General features: G+C 42.9%; 1 protein-coding gene across 3 annotated transcripts; it reads left to right on the top strand.

The window, feature by feature from the left end:
- The first annotated feature begins 1,652 nt into the window (after window positions 1-1,652).
- LOC121584490 (follistatin-A) lies at window positions 1,653-13,449 on the top strand. 3 transcript variants are annotated; one of them, XM_041900382.2, is made up of 7 exons: window positions 1,653-1,858; window positions 3,475-3,666; window positions 3,914-4,132; window positions 4,454-4,678; window positions 9,237-9,467; window positions 12,603-12,703; window positions 12,747-13,449. In XM_041900382.2, the coding sequence occupies exons 1-6, from the start codon at window positions 1,774-1,776 to the stop codon at window positions 12,701-12,703; spliced, it is 1,053 nt and encodes a 350-aa protein (XP_041756316.2). In that variant the 5' UTR covers window positions 1,653-1,773; the 3' UTR covers window positions 12,747-13,449. The 3 variants fall into 3 exon arrangements, with proteins under 3 accessions (XP_041756316.2, XP_041756315.2, XP_041756317.2); XM_041900381.2 differs by having other exon boundaries at window positions 12,603-13,449; XM_041900383.2 differs by lacking the exon at window positions 12,747-13,449 and having other exon boundaries at window positions 12,274-12,694.
- Window positions 13,450-19,872: the final 6,423 nt, after the last annotated feature.

Below are 19,872 nucleotides of genomic sequence, written 5' to 3'. Positions count from 1 at the left end.
TATTTACAAAGACGGCTTACACCAGCCAAACCCGGACGACGCTGGGCTAATTGTGCGCCGCCCTATGGGACTCCCAATCACGGCCGGTTGTTATACAGCCTGGAATCGAACCAGGGGGTCTGTAGTGACGCCTCAAGCACTGAGATGCAGTGCCTTGGACCGCGGCGCCACTCGGGAGCCTACTAGGATATCTGGAAGTCAATTGTCAACTGAAACTTAATATAATATGTATGGTGAGGCAGGTTAGTTGGTAAATGATTATTTAATTGCATACCTCAAATTACCCTTAATCCAAACGACCCTCAATCCAATCCTACCGCATCAATGTAATTTCCGAATCAATTTCGATGCGTAAATGTCAGTGTCAAGTATTCCAATAATAAATTGTTTTGTCGGTGTTTTTCAGGAAAAATATTTAGACCTGGAACATCGTGTAATTACACAATTAATGTTCCATTATTCTTGGAAATGTGAGTATAACTTGAGAGGACAAATGTCAAACCGCAAACTTCCCCTCACTTGTCTTGCCAATACAGTTGTATCGCCGACTGTCTTGCCAATACAGTTGTATCGCCGACTGTCTGCAGAAGAGGTCGCCCGCGGACCTCTGAAAAGACCGTTCTGTGTTCCACGGGGGAAGAGTTGACGGTCTAGTCTAGTCTAGTCTAGAGACTATTTCATTCAATGAAATGTAATACTCTCCTTCACTCTGAAGCCTCTTCGGAAACAGGGTTGGTTATATTTATCAGCTTGACCTGACAGAGAAACCCAAACAACTGTCTCTTCTAATATTAGCATCACTCCATGCACCGTGGGATGTATTATTGTCATGCTGCACGGAGAGAGGTCATTCATTCCAATAGAGGACTCTTATTCAAATATTAACACTTTCATCCGCAGTCGATGGAGAAAAAAAAATATCACTTATCACCATTCGAAGTTGGGGAATTGGAGGTCCGCAGACTTGATAGACTTATCTGTTTTATGTGTATGAAATATGGATACAGATATATTGATATTAGCCCAGCAATGCTTTACAATTACAATTAGGCTACTATCGGTGTTATTACTATTATAATTATACCTAGTGTTAGTAGTGGTAGTTTTAGTAGGCTATTATAAATAGTTTATGGCTGCCTAGTAGGCCTATACTTTAATTTAGTCTATAGCCATAACCGCTCATATAAGGAGCAATATCATTGTAATCGCTACATCACACCTATAAACTATAAATGAATTAAATGTAGCCTATTTAAATGATTAAGAAGTCACATTGAAATAAACAGGTAAAGTTAATTAAGAGATGATAGATGCTTTAACATATTGATATTTATCGTTTTTTTTTATTAATTTATTTGCGCCCTCAATGTCTCCAAGTCCTATTGGTCCTCTGCTATTCTTTTTAAACTTAGGCCACAGCAATTAAGCAAGTGTACTAATAATCTGCTATCAAGTGTACTTTCACCAAACTACTGTGATCAAACGGAGAAAGTTGAGACTAAAGATGTCACCTGATTATGATTGAAAGAAGTTTACGGGTGAAATCCCTCTCCCCCTCTCCTCTTATCCCCACCCCCACGGACCAGAAGACCGCCCACCACAGATAGACGACCCGAGACCCCTTATAGATTTAAAAAGAGAGGCTGCATTCTCAGACTGACATTCATTCAACACTCACTGCCACCTTAAGCAGATTACTCTGTCTGCTAGCTGCTAGTGTCAATACCAATACCTTGCTCACTTTTTCACTTTGTCTCCAGCACCATACTCAGGATGCTACAGAAACTCCAGCTCCACCCGGGGATGGTTCTATTATTGATATGGCTCTGTCATTTCATGGAAGATCAAAAAGTACAAGGTATGTTATTTATTTTCCAAATCTTTCGATAAAAAAAAATAAAAAAACGTTTATTACCAGTGTAGCCTTTTCTGTCTGCGTCTTGGTGTGAATTGGAACATTGCCAGAGTTCGAGTGTTGCACACTTTTCAAAGGAACATTTAAACATTCTTCCCATTTGGTTTTAAGTTGCCCTCTGTTAGACATATCGTGTAGAAAATCACTGCCTACCAAATAGGTACCAGAAGGTTTCAAAGTGATATTACTGTTATAGTTTTTTAACCCACACAATCGAGGCACCTGGAATGATTTTTTTTTTTAAATAATTCATGCCACAGATTGGTTGGTGCGGAAGCTCTCAATATAGCATTCCGTAAAATAACATAATAATAATTATAAAATACTTGGAATATTTAGTAGTTTAACTGATTATCATTGCAGTGCTCTGCGACGCAGCAGTGTGCCTGTATAATACGTGTACCTCAAACTGAGATAGAGTTGGAGTGCATGTCAGAGATTAGTGACCGCATATTATTTGAAGTATAGAATGTCATTTATCTAAACATATTGCTAAACGTTTACTGTACATCCGCGAGGGCAGGATTTTCGATATTTTTGCCATATGGATATCGGTACCATCTTTAGCATTGTTACATTGATAAGAATTAAATACAGTTGCTGCTGATAATGATTCATATAGGTGACCTCATACAACAGAAATTGTCCCTTTTCTGCCAACGAAATAAATGTCAACAATGTAGCCTACGGTTTAAGTGCATCCTAAAAAAAGTTCAAAATCACTTGTAAGCTATTAGTGTCCATATGTGTCTTTCGGCAAAGTCTTGTCTTGGTAGCTATTCGTTAAACACGACGTGTCTCATGTGGTGCGAGTCCAGGGATGCGCATTTCTCATAGATATTTTGAACAAGGTTTATACAACTATTAGCAAAGATAATGTTTAATGTTCGAGCTTTTTGATGAATCAAGAATGTCAAGAATACATTTATGTTCTGGATGATGCCAAGAGGAAGAAATGTGATGACTGTTATAACCTATGACATTATGCGATAAGGCAATAGAACTAGATTGTTCAACTGTTTGCTCTGTGAACATGGAAAACTCAATAATATATAAAATCTCAGTTAAAGGTCAGTATTTTCTTCTCCACTCCGTCATACCGGCCAGCTGTCAGTATTGAACATCCATTGGTGACAGAATTAGAAAGTGTTAAAACAGTTACATTACATTGGAAAGAAACAACTGACCAAATACCTTGGGGGAGGAGAGAGAGAGAGAGAGAGAGAGAGAGAGAGAGAGAGAGAGAGACTAGAGAGAGAGAGAGAGAGAGAGAGAGACAGACAGAGGGTGAGAGAGAGGGAGAGAGAGAGAGAGAGAGAGAGAGAGAGAGAGACGAGAGAGAGAGAGAGAGAGAGAGAGAGAGAGAGAGAGAGAGAGAGAGACAGACAGAGGGTGAGAGAGAGGGAGAGAGAGAGAGAGAGAAAGAGAGAGACAGAGAGAGAGAGAGTTTCAGATAATTGACACTAGGCCTCACGTGTTGTGTCTGGATCAGGTCAGTCAGTAAGCGGCTTGGGGCTTCAGACTTTAAAAAGACTTGGCTAATGTGTGTCTGTTTCCAGCTGGGAACTGCTGGTTACAGCAGGGGAAGAACGGGAGGTGTCAGGTGCTCTACATGCCGGGAATGAGCCGAGAAGAGTGCTGCAGAAGCGGGAGGCTGGGGACGTCTTGGACTGAGGAGGACGTACCCAACAACACCTTGTTCCGGTGGATGATCTTCAACGGCGGAGCCCCCAACTGCATACCCTGCAAAGGTACAAGGGGATGTTTCTATGATTGGCGCATGGTGCACAGAATATGGCTTCGTAGTATTTCACATGGTTGTTTTAGAGTGCAAGCATGTCCTATAAGACAATGTTTATCTTCATTTGTATTTAAGTAAAACTCAATTAGACTAATTTTGGGGGAAAGTCGTTAAACCTAATTGCATCTAAAACAATGTCAGCTCTCCACAATTGTATTTAATATAATTGAAGAACATCGACATCTATTCCACTCCAGAAACGTGCGACAACGTGGACTGTGGACCTGGGAAGAGATGCAAGATGAACAGGAGAAGCAAGCCTCGCTGCGTCTGCGCGCCAGACTGCTCCAACGTCACGTGGAAAGGACCTGTCTGCGGGTCGGATGGAAAGACATACAAAGACGAGTGCGCGTTGCTCAAGTCCAAATGTAAAGTCCACCTGGACCTGGAGGTGCAGTACCAGGGCAAATGCAAGAGTAAGTAAACCGGCAGGTCGATGCGTAAAACAGAACAGAGCCGTTCTTATTCATAGACAATCATCAATGGGATTCCGTCTGGTGTTGGATAAAGGGTCATACGTAAACACGGGCATTCCCACATAGATCTACGTAGAAAAAGCTCCATTGCTGTGTTTGCATAGTGTGTAACGAGTGGCCTTGAAGGTCAACTGCATTTTCTTTGATTACAATAAGTAATGGTTGATTCACAGCAGGTGTCGACTGGAGTATACACGTGGTTTGGCTTCTAACTCTACAGATGTTAAAGCATTTGTGTTGATTTTACTCCCTTTCTGACAGAGACCTGCCGTGACGTCTTGTGCCCGGGAAGCTCCACATGCGTCGTGGACCAGACGAATAACGCATATTGTGTGATGTGTAATCGGATCTGCCCTGAACAGACGTCACCGGAGCAGTTCCTGTGTGGCAACGACGGGATCATCTACGCCAGTGCATGTCATCTGAGGAGGGCGACATGTCTCCTGGGCAGATCCATAGGAGTAGCATACCAGGGGAAATGCATCAGTAAGTAGTGTCTCTTGGGAACACCCATAGGAGTAGCATACCAGGGGAAATGAATCAGTCAGTATTGTCTCCTGGGAACATCAGTCAGTATTGTCTCCTGGGAACATCAGTCAGTATTGTCTCTTGGGAACATCAGTCAGTATTGTCTCTTGGGAACATCAGTCAGTATTGTCTCCTGGGAACATCAGTCAGTATTGTCTCCTGGGAACATCAGTCAGTATTGTCTCTTGGGAACATCAGTCAGTATTGTCTCTTGGGAACATCAGTCAGTATTGTCTCTTGGGAACATCAGTCAGTATTGTCTCCTGGGAACATCAGTCAGTATTGTCTCCTGGGAACATCAGTCAGTATTGTCTCCTGGGAACATCAGTCTGTATTGTCTCTTGGGAACATCAGTCAGTATTGTCTCTTGGGAACATCAGTCAGTATTGTCTCTTGGGAACATCAGTCAGTATTGTCTCCTGGGAACATCAGTCAGTATTGTCTCCTGGGAACATCAGTCAGTATTGTCTCCTGGGAACATCAGTCAGTATTGTCTCCTGGGAACATCAGTCAGTATTGTCTCTTGGGAACATCAGTCAGTATTGTCTCCTGGGAACATCAGTCAGTATTGTCTCCTGGGAACATCAGTCAGTATTGTCTCATGGGAACATCAGTCAGTATTGTCTCCTGGGAACATCAGTCAGTATTGTCTCCTGGGAACATCAGTCAGTATTTTCTCCTGGGAACATCAGTCAGTATTGTCTCCTGGGAACATCAGTCAGTATTGTCTCCTGGGAACATCAGTCAGTATTGTCTCTTGGGAACATCAGTCAGTATTGTCTCCTGGGAACATCAGTCAGTATTGTCTCCTGGGAACATCAGTCAGTATTGTCTCCTGGGAACATCAGTCAGTATTGTCTCCTTGGAACATCAGTCAGTATTGTCTCTTGGGAACATCAGTCAGTATTGTCTCCTGGGAACATCAGTCAGTATTGTCTCCTGGGAACATCAGTCAGTATTGTCTCCTGGGGACATCAGTCAGTATTGTCTCCTGGGAACATCAGTCAGTATTGTCTCATGGGAACATCAGTCAGTATTGTCTCCTGGGAACATCAGTCAGTATTGTCTCCTGGGAACATCAGTCAGTATTGTCTCCTGGGAACATCAGTCAGTATTGTCTCCTGGGAACATCAGTCAGTATTGTCTCCTGGGAACATCAGTCAGTATTGTCTCCTGGGAACATCAGTCAGTATTGTCTCCTGGGAACTTCAGTCAGTATTGTCTCCTGGGAACATCAGTCAGTATTGTCTCCTGGGAACATCAGTCAGTATTGTCTCCTGGGAACATCAGTCAGTATTGTCTCCTGGGAACATCAGTCAGTATTGTCTCTTGGGAACATCAGTCAGTATTGTCTCCTGGGAACATCAGTCAGTATTGTCTCCTGGGAACATCAGTCAGTATTGTCTCCTGGGAACATCAGTCAGTATTGTCTCCTGGGAACATCAGTCAGTATTGTCTCCTGGGAACATCAGTCTGTATTGTCTCTTGGGAACATCAGTCAGTATTGTCTCTTGGGAACATCAGTCAGTATTGTCTCTTGGGAACATCAGTCAGTATTGTCTCCTGGGAACATCAGTCAGTATTGTCTCCTGGGAACATCAGTCAGTATTGTCTCCTGGGAACATCAGTCAGTATTGTCTCCTGGGAACATCAGTCAGTATTGTCTCTTGGGAACATCAGTCAGTATTGTCTCCTGGGAACATCAGTCAGTATTGTCTCCTGGGAACATCAGTCAGTATTGTCTCATGGGAACATCAGTCAGTATTGTCTCCTGGGAACATCAGTCAGTATTGTCTCCTGGGAACATCAGTCAGTATTTTCTCCTGGGAACATCAGTCAGTATTGTCTCCTGGGAACATCAGTCAGTATTGTCTCCTGGGAACATCAGTCAGTATTGTCTCTTGGGAACATCAGTCAGTATTGTCTCCTGGGAACATCAGTCAGTATTGTCTCCTGGGAACATCAGTCAGTATTGTCTCCTGGGAACATCAGTCAGTATTGTCTCCTGGGAACATCAGTCAGTATTGTCTCCTGGGAACATCAGTCAGTATTGTCTCCTGGGAACATCAGTCAGTATTGTCTCCTGGGAACTTCAGTCAGTATTGTCTCCTGGGAACATCAGTCAGTATTGTCTCCTGGGAACATCAGTCAGTATTGTCTCCTGGGAACATCAGTCAGTATTGTCTCCTGGGAACATCAGTCAGTATTGTCTCTTGGGAACATCAGTCAGTATTGTCTCCTGGGAACATCAGTCAGTATTGTCTCCTGGGAACATCAGTCAGTATTGTCTCCTGGGAACATCAGTCAGTATTGTCTCCTGGGAACATCAGTCAGTATTGTCTCCTGGGAACATCAGTCAGTATTGTCTCCTGGGAACATCAGTCAGTATTGTCTCTTGGGAACATCAGTCAGTATTGTCTCCTGGGAACATCAGTCAGTATTGTCTCCTGGGAACATCAGTCAGTATTGTCTCCTGGGAACATCAGTCAGTATTGTCTCCTGGGAACATCAGTCAGTATTGTCTCATGGGAACATCAGTCAGTATTGTCTCATGGGAACATCAGTCAGTATTGTCTCCTGGGAACATCAGTCAGTATTGTCTCTTGGAACATCAGTCAGTATTGTCTCCTGGGAACATCAGTCAGTATTGTCTCCTGGGAACATCAGTCAGTATTGTCTCCTGGGAACATCAGTCAGTATTGTCTCTTGGGAACATCAGTCAGTATTGTCTCTTGGGAACATCAGTCAGTATTGTCTCTTGGGAACATCAGTCAGTATTGTCTCTTGGGAACATCAGTCAGTATTGTCTCCTGGGAACATCAGTCAGTATTGTCTCCTGGGAACATCAGTCAGTATTGTCTCCTGGGAACATCAGTCAGTATTGTCTCCTGGGAACATCAGTCAGTATTGTCTCCTGGGAACATCAGTCAGTATTGTCTCTTGGGAACATCAGTCAGTATTGTCTCCTGGGAACATCAGTCAGTATTGTCTCCTGGGAACATCAGTCAGTATTGTCTCCTGGGAACATCAGTCAGTATTGTCTCCTGGGAACATCAGTCAGTATTGTCTCCTGGGAACATCAGTCAGTATTGTCTCTTGGGAACATCAGTCAGTATTGTCTCCTGGGAACATCAGTCAGTATTGTCTCCTGGGAACATCAGTCAGTATTGTCTCCTGGGAACATCAGTCAGTATTGTCTCTTGGGAACATCAGTCAGTATTGTCTCCTGGGAACATCAGTCAGTATTGTCTCCTGGGAACATCAGTCAGTATTGTCTCCTGCGAACATCAGTCAGTATTGTCTATTGGGGAACATCAGTCAGTATTGTCTCCTGGGAACATCAGTCAGTATTGTCTCTTGGGAACATCAGTCAGTATTGTCTCCTGGGAACATCAGTCAGTATTGTCTCCTGGGAACATCAGTCAGTATTGTCTCCTGGGAACATCAGTCAGTATTGTCTCTTGGGAACATCAGTCAGTATTGTCTCCTGGGAACATCAGTCAGTATTGTCTCCTGGGAACATCAGTCAGTATTGTCTCCTGGGAACATCAGTCAGTATTGTCTATTGGGGAACATCAGTCAGTATTGTCTATTGGGGAACATCAGTCAGTAGGCCTAACCATAGGAGACAGCATAGTGGGTCTGTCCAAAAACAACCCCCTAGCCCCTACCCCCTAGCCCCTACCCCCTAGCCCCTACCCCCTACCCCCTAGACACTTAACCATATGGCTTAAACCTGTCCAATCCTCTAATGCAGCGTTTACAGTGGCAGTCCAAACCTGATCTTTTAACCAGTTATTGGCTGGTCTGATTGATCTGTGTTTGAAGTATTTTCCACATACATTTACATCATTTAGCAGACGCGCTTATCCAGAGCGACTTACAAATTGGTGCATTCACCTTACGATAGCCAGTGGGACAACCACTTTTTTTCTTCTTCTTTTTTTTTTTATGGGGGGAGAAGGATTACTTTATACTATTCCAGGTATTCCTTAAAGAGGTAGGGTTTCAAGTGTCTCCCCCCTGACACGTAGATCCACAAGTGTCCAGAGGTAGGGACTAGAGGCTATTTCTGTTAAACGTACATTATACCGTGTGTACAATTGGACAAATAAAGTGATCTTGAACAATATTGTCTGAATGTAGGCCGTACCTCACAGGCTGCTTCTCTTCGCCAACATTCCAGTACTTTTGTTGTCCCCTCTGCCAACATTCCACATAAACTGAGGTTCTCAGAGCAGAGAACCTCCATTTGCTTTGGAGGTCCAGTTGAGTGTACAAGGCCGGGACTACTTTGTAGTTGCTACTGTTAAGACGTTGGCAACATCACCCACACCAAAAGCTGGGGTGTTTTCCTGGGAAGGTTTACTCTCCTAACTACACAGACACTGGAACATAGAGCGTGACTCGTGACTCATTAACCACTAGGGTTACATGGTTATATGCCGTGCAGCACCAGCGATGCGTCAGTCTGATGAGTTCTCTGTGTCTCCTCCTCTCCTCCCTCTGGCTCCAGAGGCCAAGTCGTGCGAGGACATCCAGTGCAGCGCGGGGAAGAAGTGTCTGTGGGAAGCCAGGATGAGCCGAGGCCGCTGCTCCCTCTGTGAGGAGGCGTGTCCGGAGAGCCGGACGGACGAGGCGGTGTGTGCCAGTGACAACAACAACTACCCCTCAGAGTGTGCAATGAAGCAGACCGCCTGCTCTCTGGGAACGCTCCTGGAGGTTAAGCATTCAGGATCTTGCAACTGTAAGTAATCACCACCTAGCGAGACAATTCCATGTTCTTTCCCAACAACAATCCCTCACTGACACCAAGTCATCCCTGAAACCAATCCCCACTGACACCAAGTCATCCCTGAAACCAATCCCTCACTGACACCAAGTCAACCCTGAAACCAATCCCTCACTGACACCAAGTCATCCCTGAAACCAAACCCCCCTGACACCAATCCATCCTGACACCAATCCCTCCTGACACCAATCCCTCACAGACACCAACTCAAACTGACACCAATCCCTCCCACGACACCAAGTCAACCCTAACACCAATCCCGCCCTGACAGCAAGTCTCTCCTGACACCAAGTTCCCAATGACACCAATCTCCCTCTGACACCAATCCCTTCCTGAAACCAAGTCAACCCTGACAACAATCCCTACCTGACACCAAGTCCCTACTGACACCAATCACCAATCCCACCCTGACACCAATCCCTCCCTGACACTCCTTCCTACCCCCACCACATGACACCAATCCCTCCCTGACTGACACCAATCCCTCCCTGACTGACACCAATCCCTCCCTGACTGACACCAATCCCTCCCTGACTGACACCAATCCCTCCCTTATACCAATCCCACCATGACACCAATCCCTCCCTGACTGACACCAATCCCTCCCTTATACCAATCCCACTCTGGCACCAATCCTATCCCGACACCAATCCTATCCTGACACCAATCCCCTCCCATCCTGACACCAAGTCACCCCTGTCTCTTCTTGAGCCCCCCCCCCACCCCCCACCCCCCACCCCCACCCAACACAGTTCAGCATCTGTTCTTACACATCTGAAAGGACTTGAGCATTTGAGAACTTGCATGATCCTGTCTGTGTTGCTGGCTTCTTTAACTTTTCTGAATTTTTTTTCTGCCCCCAAAAAAGAATAAACAAAAAAGTGAATAAACAAAATATATCAATAGATAGTTCAAAATAAAACTTTTTTTTTTTGGGGGCGTCGTTGAGATTAGATGCTAACTTCATTACGCTAACAAGCATATATATGGAGACTAACTTTTTCAGTTAAAACAATCATTGTATTTAAAGTCTAGATGAGTTTGTGGTCATAGTGATCCCATAGTGATCTGCTGTACTCTAGCAGGTTGCCTTAAAGTAACTGTCCAGTGAAAATCTAACTTTTAAAAAGTTTGTATTCTGTTAACTCATACCGAAATAATGTTGTTGACTCATCCTACACGCTTATTTTCCCAAAGCTTAAATTTGAGAAGAAAAAAAAAACACTTCAAATACCCCACATAAAACTTGTATATCAAATTGACCTTTTTAAAAATGCTTATTTTTTCCTCACAGAGTATGATGTCATACTCCTGAGGAGGATGAGCTGGCCAATCAGCCAGTCTTCTCGCATTAACATTTTTTTTTATGACCAGTATACGCCACACCATTCCAACACAGAAAAGCTACTTTTTAACATACCTATAAACTTTTTTGGAAGTGAAACAACTTCACTCATATTGTAATTAACTATAGGTCATATTTCATAAAAATCTAGAAACACTGGACAGTTACTTTAATTTCGATGCAGTTTTTTTTCAATGTCATAGTTTTTCAAAATATTTTTTTTATCTAGACAGCCACATAATGATAATATCTTTACAGCTTGTAAATTCTCTGGTCACATTGCTAATTATATATTAATTATGTATTGACGTTTGTTTGTGCTTTTTGGCTGTAATCAATCAGTAATTCAAAACGCTCTATGTCTGTAATGGCATACACCGCTCTGCTAACATGTAATATGAGTCAGAATGAAAACAGTTGCATACATTTATATATGTGCATAAGGTGATTGCAACATTGGTGCCATTTTAGCTAAGATATTTAAGGTGAACCTTAACACGTAGACTACCTGTTTCTGCCAGTACTTTGAGCCATTCCTCCTTAAATAGTGTGCTCACTAAACTGGGACCACCTGCCATAAATTCTCGCAAAATAGCCTCAAGGAAATGATACGAGTTACATGCCAAGTCGCTATATGTCAAAGAATGTCTGATGATTTCATTTAATTTTCATCATGATGAATACATCTGGATATCCTCCACTCCACTCCATTATTAAATGGTATTCGACTGACTACCTAAATGTACGTGTTACTTAAAGTATGGGACCAACGTCATGATCACCTCATGGGACAGAGGAAAGTTACAGATAATAAGCAGAAGAAGCCAGGGTTGGGGTCAATTCCATTTCAATTCCAGTCAATTCAGAAAATAAATAACTGAAAAGCATTGAGGAGAATTGGAATTGGAATGTCAGCGTACTTCCTGAATTGGAATTGGAATGTCAGCGTACTTCCTGAATTGAAATGGAATTGAAGAATCAGCTCTCTTACTTCTCTGTCTCTCTCTGTCTGCCAGTAGAAAATGAACATGTGTGCTGTCTACCTGTGTGCGCTGACTTCTCTGTGTGCTAACTGTAGTGAATGTGTTGTTGTCTATCAAACACACTGATTCCTTTGGATTGGATGATGAGGGACTGCCTGTCACACTTGCCTGTGTTGCTTTTTTTATTTTCCAATTGCAACAACAACAAAAAAACGATTCTGTAGAAAATACCTCAAAGTTGTGTGATTGGTTGGCCTGGCTGGTGACCTGCTTGGTAGAGGTCGTAGGTCAAACTGCGGCGACACATAGAGACTTCTCCGCCCAACGGCAGCAACTGCACTGTGTCTGAGACAAAAGGACACGTAAAAAAAAGAAATATGAGAACGAAACCAGCAACATAAACACGAGCATGTGTCTGACTGTCTGCTTTCAGGAATCTGCTGCCAAAAAAAGACCTGAGCCATTGAACCCTCAGATCGCCCCCCGCCCCACATCCCCACCCAGCGTCACCCCCCTCCTCTGCTGTCATAGCCCCGACTTCCTAGTTCCTAGACCTAGATTATGTAGACCATGTTTCATAATTGTGGGATGGGGGGAAGCCTCAGTGCCAAGTCTCCTCTCTGCCCTGAAACATAACAGGGCTGTACTGGGGCTTTGTGGAGGGATATGGGGCTTTTGAGAACATTCAGTAAATATTATTCTGCTACGTTGCTGTTGTGGACCTTATTTATACAATAGCTCCAATATATTCCCCCCATCTAGCCATTACAGAAGCCCCGGAGGAAGAAGAGGAGGAGGAGGAGGAGCAGGAAGATCAGGACTACGCGATTCATATCCACCTGTCCTCCTTATTGGATGGATAGGCTGTCTGTCATATCCACCTGTCCTCCTTATTGGATGGGATAGGCTGTCTGTCATATCCACCTGTCCTCCTTATTGGATGGGATAGGCTGTCTGTCATATCCACCTGTCCACCTTATTGGATGGGATAGGCTGTCTGTCATATCCACCTGTCCACCTTATTGGATGGATAGGCTGTCTATCATGTCCACCTGTCCTCCTTATTGGATGGATAGGCTGTCTATCATATCAACCTGTCCTCCTCATTGGTGGATAGTCTATCTTCCTCCCCTCCTTATTGGTTGATAGACTGTCCTATCTATCTGCCTACGTGGTCTGCACTAGGGCCAGGAACCATGTCCATACTGTACAGTACATGTGTGTATGTGTATTTATTTTTTAAAGAGACAAAAGTATACATATAGTTCAGTTCTGCTCTAGATGTTTTATTTATAATGTGGTTTGTGTTTTTATAATTTATACAGTTACAACGTTCTTCCTATCTACCGTGTTATTGTTACCGCCTGTTCTTTTCACTCTCCTTTTATTCTTCTTTATGTTTTTTATTATGAAGAAATATATTCGTCCAAAGAGAAGCAGTGTTATTTATTGAGTAAAAGTATCCGTCTCCTTTCTGCAAGCTGTAAATAGTCTTCCCTGAGCTGCGACGAACCCGCTTACGTTCTCACTGTCAGACATCTTTATTATCACAGATGTTTTATCATTCACACATGAACGCATGTTTAGCCTACTGTGTGTTTATTTCATGGGGGGGATCTATCTTATCTGTCAATCATTTTAAATATACAGAAATGTTTTCTCCTTCTTGTTTACATCTCATTATAACTGGCCAAAGGGATTCCGTCAGTGGTTCTGCAGTGCAGTGTAACAGTGCTTTATATGGTGCAGCCTGGTCCCAGATCTGTTGACCCACTCCATCGCTGCTCAAGCTATTGTTCGGCATGACAATTACACGAGTTGGCAAAAGAGCAGAAACCGCCTGGCGCCCAGAGTACGGCGATATTAGTCCAGCATGAGTTCTGTGAGTTAGGCTACTCCTCGAACAATTTGTTTCCCAGTGGAGATGTTCGTCTAACCCAGGCCGTCACTCGGTAGCCGTATTTTTGAACATTTGACACGTTAGAACATTTGTGTGCTGCCAATGTTTTGCTCCGTATTACTCTCGCAGAGCCCACCTGACTAGAGATGGCTACACAGCAGTAGTTATACCCCATATCAAACATATCACTTTGCTTTTCTCACTGTCATCAACGCTGTTGTTGTTTTCAGAATGCATTTTTATTCTCAGACATCACAAGAGAAATATACAATTAGAAGTATATAGTTTTGTATTTTTTTTTTTATGTAAATGTCATTTGTACATACACAGTGTGATGGTATTTGTACAGAAATTAAGAGTGAAACAATAAAATAAAATGTTCCCTAATATGTTTGTATTTACTGATCTCTGCTCACCTATGGAGTCTAAGTCAAGAGGTTTTGTTATGACAATCAATTAGCTATTTTACAACCAATGATACCAAAAAAAAACTACGTATTTTACCAAATTATTCAACATATTAGATATTAATATTTACATTTTAGTCATTTAGATTTAGCAGACACTCTTATCCAGAGTGGCTTATAGTGACTTAGATAATACCAAAACAACGAAATACCTTACTGATCCATACCTTACTGATCCATACCTTATTAAAGAAATGGGACATTAAGAAATGTCATTAACTACAACACCTGTGGACTGTGTGTCCCATAGACGTATTGAGTAGCAACTGATTCCCCCAGCATCGTCTGCTCTTCATTGGTAATGCTCTGCAGAGACAGTAGCTAAGGACCCGTATTATAAAAGGGTCTCAGAGTCGCTGATCTAGGATCAGGTTTGCCTTTTAGAGCATCATGATCTGATCCCACTAAGAGACACTTTGTGATCTTGACTAACAACTATGTAATAACTGCTGTTATTGAGTGACATATTAGCTATGGGTTGTTAGCCTTATTCTGTTGTTCATAGCAGGCATACTACTTAGTACATAACTGTGACTGACTGGCGAGCCTCTGAGTTCCTAAGCCCAGCCTGCAGCAGCATTAAGGTCCGACACATACGGAGCTGCAGAACCACTACGCCAGGGAGAAAGTTGTTTGATTGGTCCTAGAATCATGGGGTGTGTCTGTGGAAGGGGTCACAATTTATTGGTGAGCAGTACAGACCTTAGCCCCTGAGCTCCTGGGAGCTTCTTCTTCTTCTTCTTCTTCTTCTTCTTCTTCTTCTTCTTCTTCTTCTTCTTCTTCTTCTTCTTCTTCTTCTTCTTCTTCTTCTTCTTCTTCTTCTTCTTCTTCTTCTAATATCAGCCCAAATTGCAGCCTTCCCCACCTTTGGCAACTGGTAACTGCCAAAATAAAGGAAACACTTGAGTAAATGAGGGATACAAAATATATCTTACAGTTAGTTTCTTCTTCTTCTTCTTCTTCTTCTTCTTCTTCTTCTTCTTCTTCTTCTTCTTCTTCTTCTTCTTCTTCTTCTTCTTCTTCTTCAATATCACACATATTTTACATGATCGGGGGGCATAAATTCATTAAGCGTCTCAGAGTAGTAGTGCTGATCCAGGTTCAGTTTTGCCTTTTAGATAATAATGAATAGGATTACATGGACAGGGGGGGGGACCTGATCCTGGATCAGCACTAATACTCCTTTTGTTAAGGAGATAAGGTATAAAGGGTAGAGGACTTGATGTAAAACAGAGTGCACTGTAGCCCCCCCCACACACACACACACACACCATCATTTTCTGTAAACAAATCCGTGCCCCAAGATGCAATTCGACGCATGGTTAATTTACTATTGATGAGAAAGGCCCTTAATAATAATAATCTAATGTGGTGTCAGAATACAGTTACAGGATACAGTTGAGCGGAGGCATTTTTAGGATTTCCACACATGGGAAACATTTGTTAGCAGAGTCAAAAAAAACAAAATTGGCCTTTTAAAAAATAATTTCATGCAATTCTATGTCATTTACATGACAGAAGACATTAGCTGAATCTTTTTTAATACCACACAAACTAAGATCAATCTGGTCTTGAATTCAAACAAATAATAGCCCAGGCCAATGAAGCTGCACACAGATTGTACAATATTAGGAGGAAATATATATATACAGTATATTATAGGCTACTAAATATAATTCCCACTGACTCACCTAATGATGAAGATGAAGCCGTAGGCTGTTACTCACGGTGAGGGCCGATGTGCTCCTCTTGGCAATAGCCTATCTCAAGATGAGCTACTTTTTTTTTTTTATGTTTTTTTGCAAAAGGAATGGGAGTTGTTAAGAAAAAAAAAATGGTTTAGATTAGTCTTCTCTTTTCAGCAGTAGGCATTTGCTTTCCAAACTGTACGTTTTTCAAATGATTGTATTTTGAAATTTGCAAAAGGCAAACAGACAGCCGCAACCAACCATAAACATGTAATCCATAGATGGCAGTTCCCATTCAAGTCAGGACTGGCAGCCATTGCCATTGTACCAATGAGTTTAACACTCAAATTGCCAGGGTAAGAGGTTCCAAACCCCTTCTACGGATAACATGTCTATAGCCACAATGCAACAAGCTGTATATTTGGCGAGAATGCTGCCCAAATTGCAGCCTTCCCCACCTTTGGCAACTGGTAACTGCCAAAATAAAGGAAACACTTGAGTAAATGAGGGATACAAAATATATCTTACAGTTAGTGAGTGCACACATTATTTTCATTTTTTTTTTCATACTGGTCCCTCGTGGGAAACAAACCCACAACCCTGGTGTTGCAAACGCCATGCTCTACCAACTGAGCTACACGGGTCTACACCCATTCAGCATCGTTCACACCCTCTTAAGCAATAGCCCCGCCCGTAAACTCAGAGCATTGTCAAATTGTTGTTCATAAATTCAGAGCGTTTCGCTCTCGGAGCATTCAGAGTGTACACTGGACGCTCTGGCCGAGGAGTAGGGTTGATCTAAGTGTTCTGTCCTAACAACAGCAGTCAAGCACCCAAGCTAACTGGCTAATGTTGGCTAGCTTGCTAGCTACTTCCAGACACAAATCAGAGAACATCTCACTCTGACCATTTTACTCGCCCTAGCAGAGCTGGTTAGGCTGTTTTCATGTTATCCAGAGCGTTGGTGACTGCAACTGTGATGCTGGCAACAATTTAATTACGCTTTTTTGACAACGTTTACTGACACCGGCCATATTCAATGGGTGTTGAGCGTTCGTAAATTCGTCAGTTATTCTGCGCTCTGGCACACTCAGATTAGAGCGCTCTGAAATTGGAGTAAATAGCCAGTGTGAATTTACCAGCTACGTCTATCAACAGTTGTCGCATTGACATCATGAACATTCTATTGAAATGTTTACTTGCATAGTGGAGTCTTTTGTTAAGACATGTAGCTAGCTAGCTAAACAGTGAACCATAATCCCAACTCATGACGTTACTACCCTTCATGAATGTGCAGGTAGCTAACCAACCAGGTTCAATGTTAACTAGCTAACATTGGGCTATAACTAGCAAAGCAAATGGCTCTGAGATACAAATAATATTACTATACAGATCAAACACGTAATGTTAGCTAGCGAGCCAGCCAGCTAACGTTAGCTAGCTAACTTACAGTACACTTTAACTTGAAATGAAAATGACTTTCTGACAAAATTAGAAACGTGTAATATCTGAAAATGTAGCTAGCTAGACTTACCCGTATACATGGATGGACGCTTCTCCCTCTCTGTCACAAATGCCCTCAGCTTGAAGATGTAATCTGGAGACAGGTGTTTTCTCCATCTCCTTAGGTATCATACCCTAATTCAACTGATTTCAAAACTTGATCTCTCGGCATGTCCAGCCCACTCATTATCCTGTATTTTTCCGCGGCTAAACCAATTAGGCTCGTAATTTAGCTAAAGCTAACAAACTTGGTTCAATGATAGCTAGCTAACATTAGACTATAAATAGCAATGCAAATGGATTTTTCTGATTTGAATAATATTACTACACAGATCATACGTGTAATGTTAGCTATCGAGCCAGCAACCTAACAGTACGCTTTAACTTGCAATAAAAACAACTTTCTGACAAAATTAGAAACATATTTTGAGTCTCATAGCAAAGGGTCTGAATACTTACGTAAATTAGTTTTTTTTTTTTTTTTATTTTTTTATACATTTGCACACACACACAAAAAAAACTGTTTTCACTTTGTCATTATGGGGTGACCAATGGAAAAATGATCTGTCATTTATTAACATTCTGTTACTGTTCGCTCAATTTCAGTTTATGTGAGAAAACAAGCACTGACTAGTGTAGGGAATCATTGTACTGTCTAAATCGCTCTGAACTTTATTTTCAATGACAAAAAAAAAATATAGGTTTTCCAGCTGTTTGAAGCTGGTGGACTAAACAGAAAGTAAAAGGCTATAGCGCGAGTCTCCACCATGCTATGGGGAAATTGGATGATGGGTAGGGAGATTTGTTTATGAATGCAGCCTAGTGCTGTTGCAATTAACCTAATTAATCTTCCGCATGGGGGAAACATTCTAGGTATAGCATCTTTAATAGTAGATATTCCAAGACTCCCTTGAAGAAGAGCCCATAATGTGAGCGTTCAAGGCTGTTCATTTCTAGCCTATGTTGTCCCCGGACCCTGCTACTTCAGCGTGGTCTATTTCCTAGGAAGCAAACGGGCCAAAACGAGGAGGGACCTACCTGAATTTGGACCCATAAAAGAAACACTTGTTTTCGTTTTCTGTTGCTAAATGATTTGATACGGTGTGCACTAATGAATATGACCCTGGTTGAATCAGACTGAACTGAGTGAGGAAAAACAATGGTGGTGAGTTCAGCGGGTCTGCCCTCCACTGACCCTTCGGTTTGTCTCCCTAGCTTGCTCTCTGCCCAGGCTGGGCACTGGGCACATTGCTGTTTCGTGACAATCCAGCACATTCACTACCCGGGCCTTGGTTGGAGTCATTAGCCTGCTGACAGCCTGGGTAAACCAGAACACTGCTCTCAACCATTGTTTCATCTGAGCGTTCAGTGTGATTTAACCGGGTTTCAGTGCCCCGGCTGCCCTTGCATGGACTGGGGCAGCCAGTCTCCCTCCCTGGGAAGTGTGCACCTTGATGTTTCGTGACAAGCTATCAGCCGGTTGTTCTACGTTGTTATTCACATGTCCCAGTCCATCCCACAGAAACAGTCTCCCTGGTTTCCTTAGGGCTCTCTTGGCTGGCTAGGCTTGCTGGTGTTTCGTGACAAACCATCACGTTCACTACTCCACACAGAGCCATCCCAGTCCTTCTTCAGGCACTCGGTGGCGGTGAGCCGCGGACAGTTGGCCGGTGAGCCGCGGACAGTTGGCCGGTGAGCCAACATAAAGTGTGGTCTGTCGTCAACTCATCAGCAGACCTGGGTTCAAAGAGTATTTGAAATCTTTCAAATACTTTAGCTGGGCTTGATTGAGCTTGTCTAATCCAAACAGCCCAAAACGCACCCCGGGCAGGCTGGGGGCAAACACTTAAAGTATTTGAAAGATGTCAATTATATATGTATTTTGTCACATACACCGGATTGGTGCAGTGAAATGTGTTGTTTTACAGGGCCAGCCATAATCGTACGGCGCCCCTGGAGCAAATAAGTGTTAAGTGCCTTGCTCAAGAGCACATCTGCATATTTTTCACCTTGACGGCTCGGGTATTCGCTCAACGCTCTAACCGCTAGGCTGCTTGCCACCCTACAGTTTGAAAATACTGTTTGAACCCAGCAGGTCAGGTTAACAGCAAGCAGGAGCCTGCCAGAAACTCACCAGACAGAACTAATGGGGAAGGAAAATAATCCCCCTGTCTGTCTGTCTGTCTTTCTGTCTTTTCTTTCACTTTCTCCCTCCCTCCACTGAGTCCTCTGAGACGGTTAATTGTCGTGGAAGTTCCTAACTTGTTTCCGTAATGTTGTGTGTGTGTGTGTGTGTGTGTGTGTGTGTGTGTGGTTGTGTGTGTGTGTGTGTGGTTGTGTGTGTGTGTGTGTGTGTGTGTGTGTGTGTGTGTGTGTGTGTGTGTGTGTGTGTGTGTGTGTGGTTGTGTGTGTGTGTGTGTGTGTGTGTGTGTGTGTGTGTGGTTGTGTGTGTGTGTGTGTGTGGTTGTGTGTGT

Source organism: Coregonus clupeaformis, chromosome 16 (genome assembly GCF_020615455.1).
Source record: "Coregonus clupeaformis isolate EN_2021a chromosome 16, ASM2061545v1, whole genome shotgun sequence".
Classification (NCBI taxonomy): domain Eukaryota; kingdom Metazoa; phylum Chordata; class Actinopteri; order Salmoniformes; family Salmonidae; genus Coregonus; species Coregonus clupeaformis.
The sequence above is the reverse complement of the archived record's forward strand: the minus strand, read 5'-3'. Positions and strand labels throughout refer to the sequence as shown.

Excerpts from the sequence above, each read along its gene's own strand:
- LOC121584490 (XM_041900382.2), top strand. The coding sequence starts at position 1,774 with ATGCTACAGAAACTCCAGCTCCACCCGGGGATGGTTCTATTATTGATA. Across the intron at positions 1,859-3,474 it reads GGAAGATCAAAAAGTACAAG|CTGGGAACTGCTGGTTACAG; the intron begins GTATGTTATTTA and ends GTCTGTTTCCAG. Across the intron at positions 4,679-9,236 it reads ATACCAGGGGAAATGCATCA|AGGCCAAGTCGTGCGAGGAC; the intron begins GTAAGTAGTGTC and ends CTCTGGCTCCAG.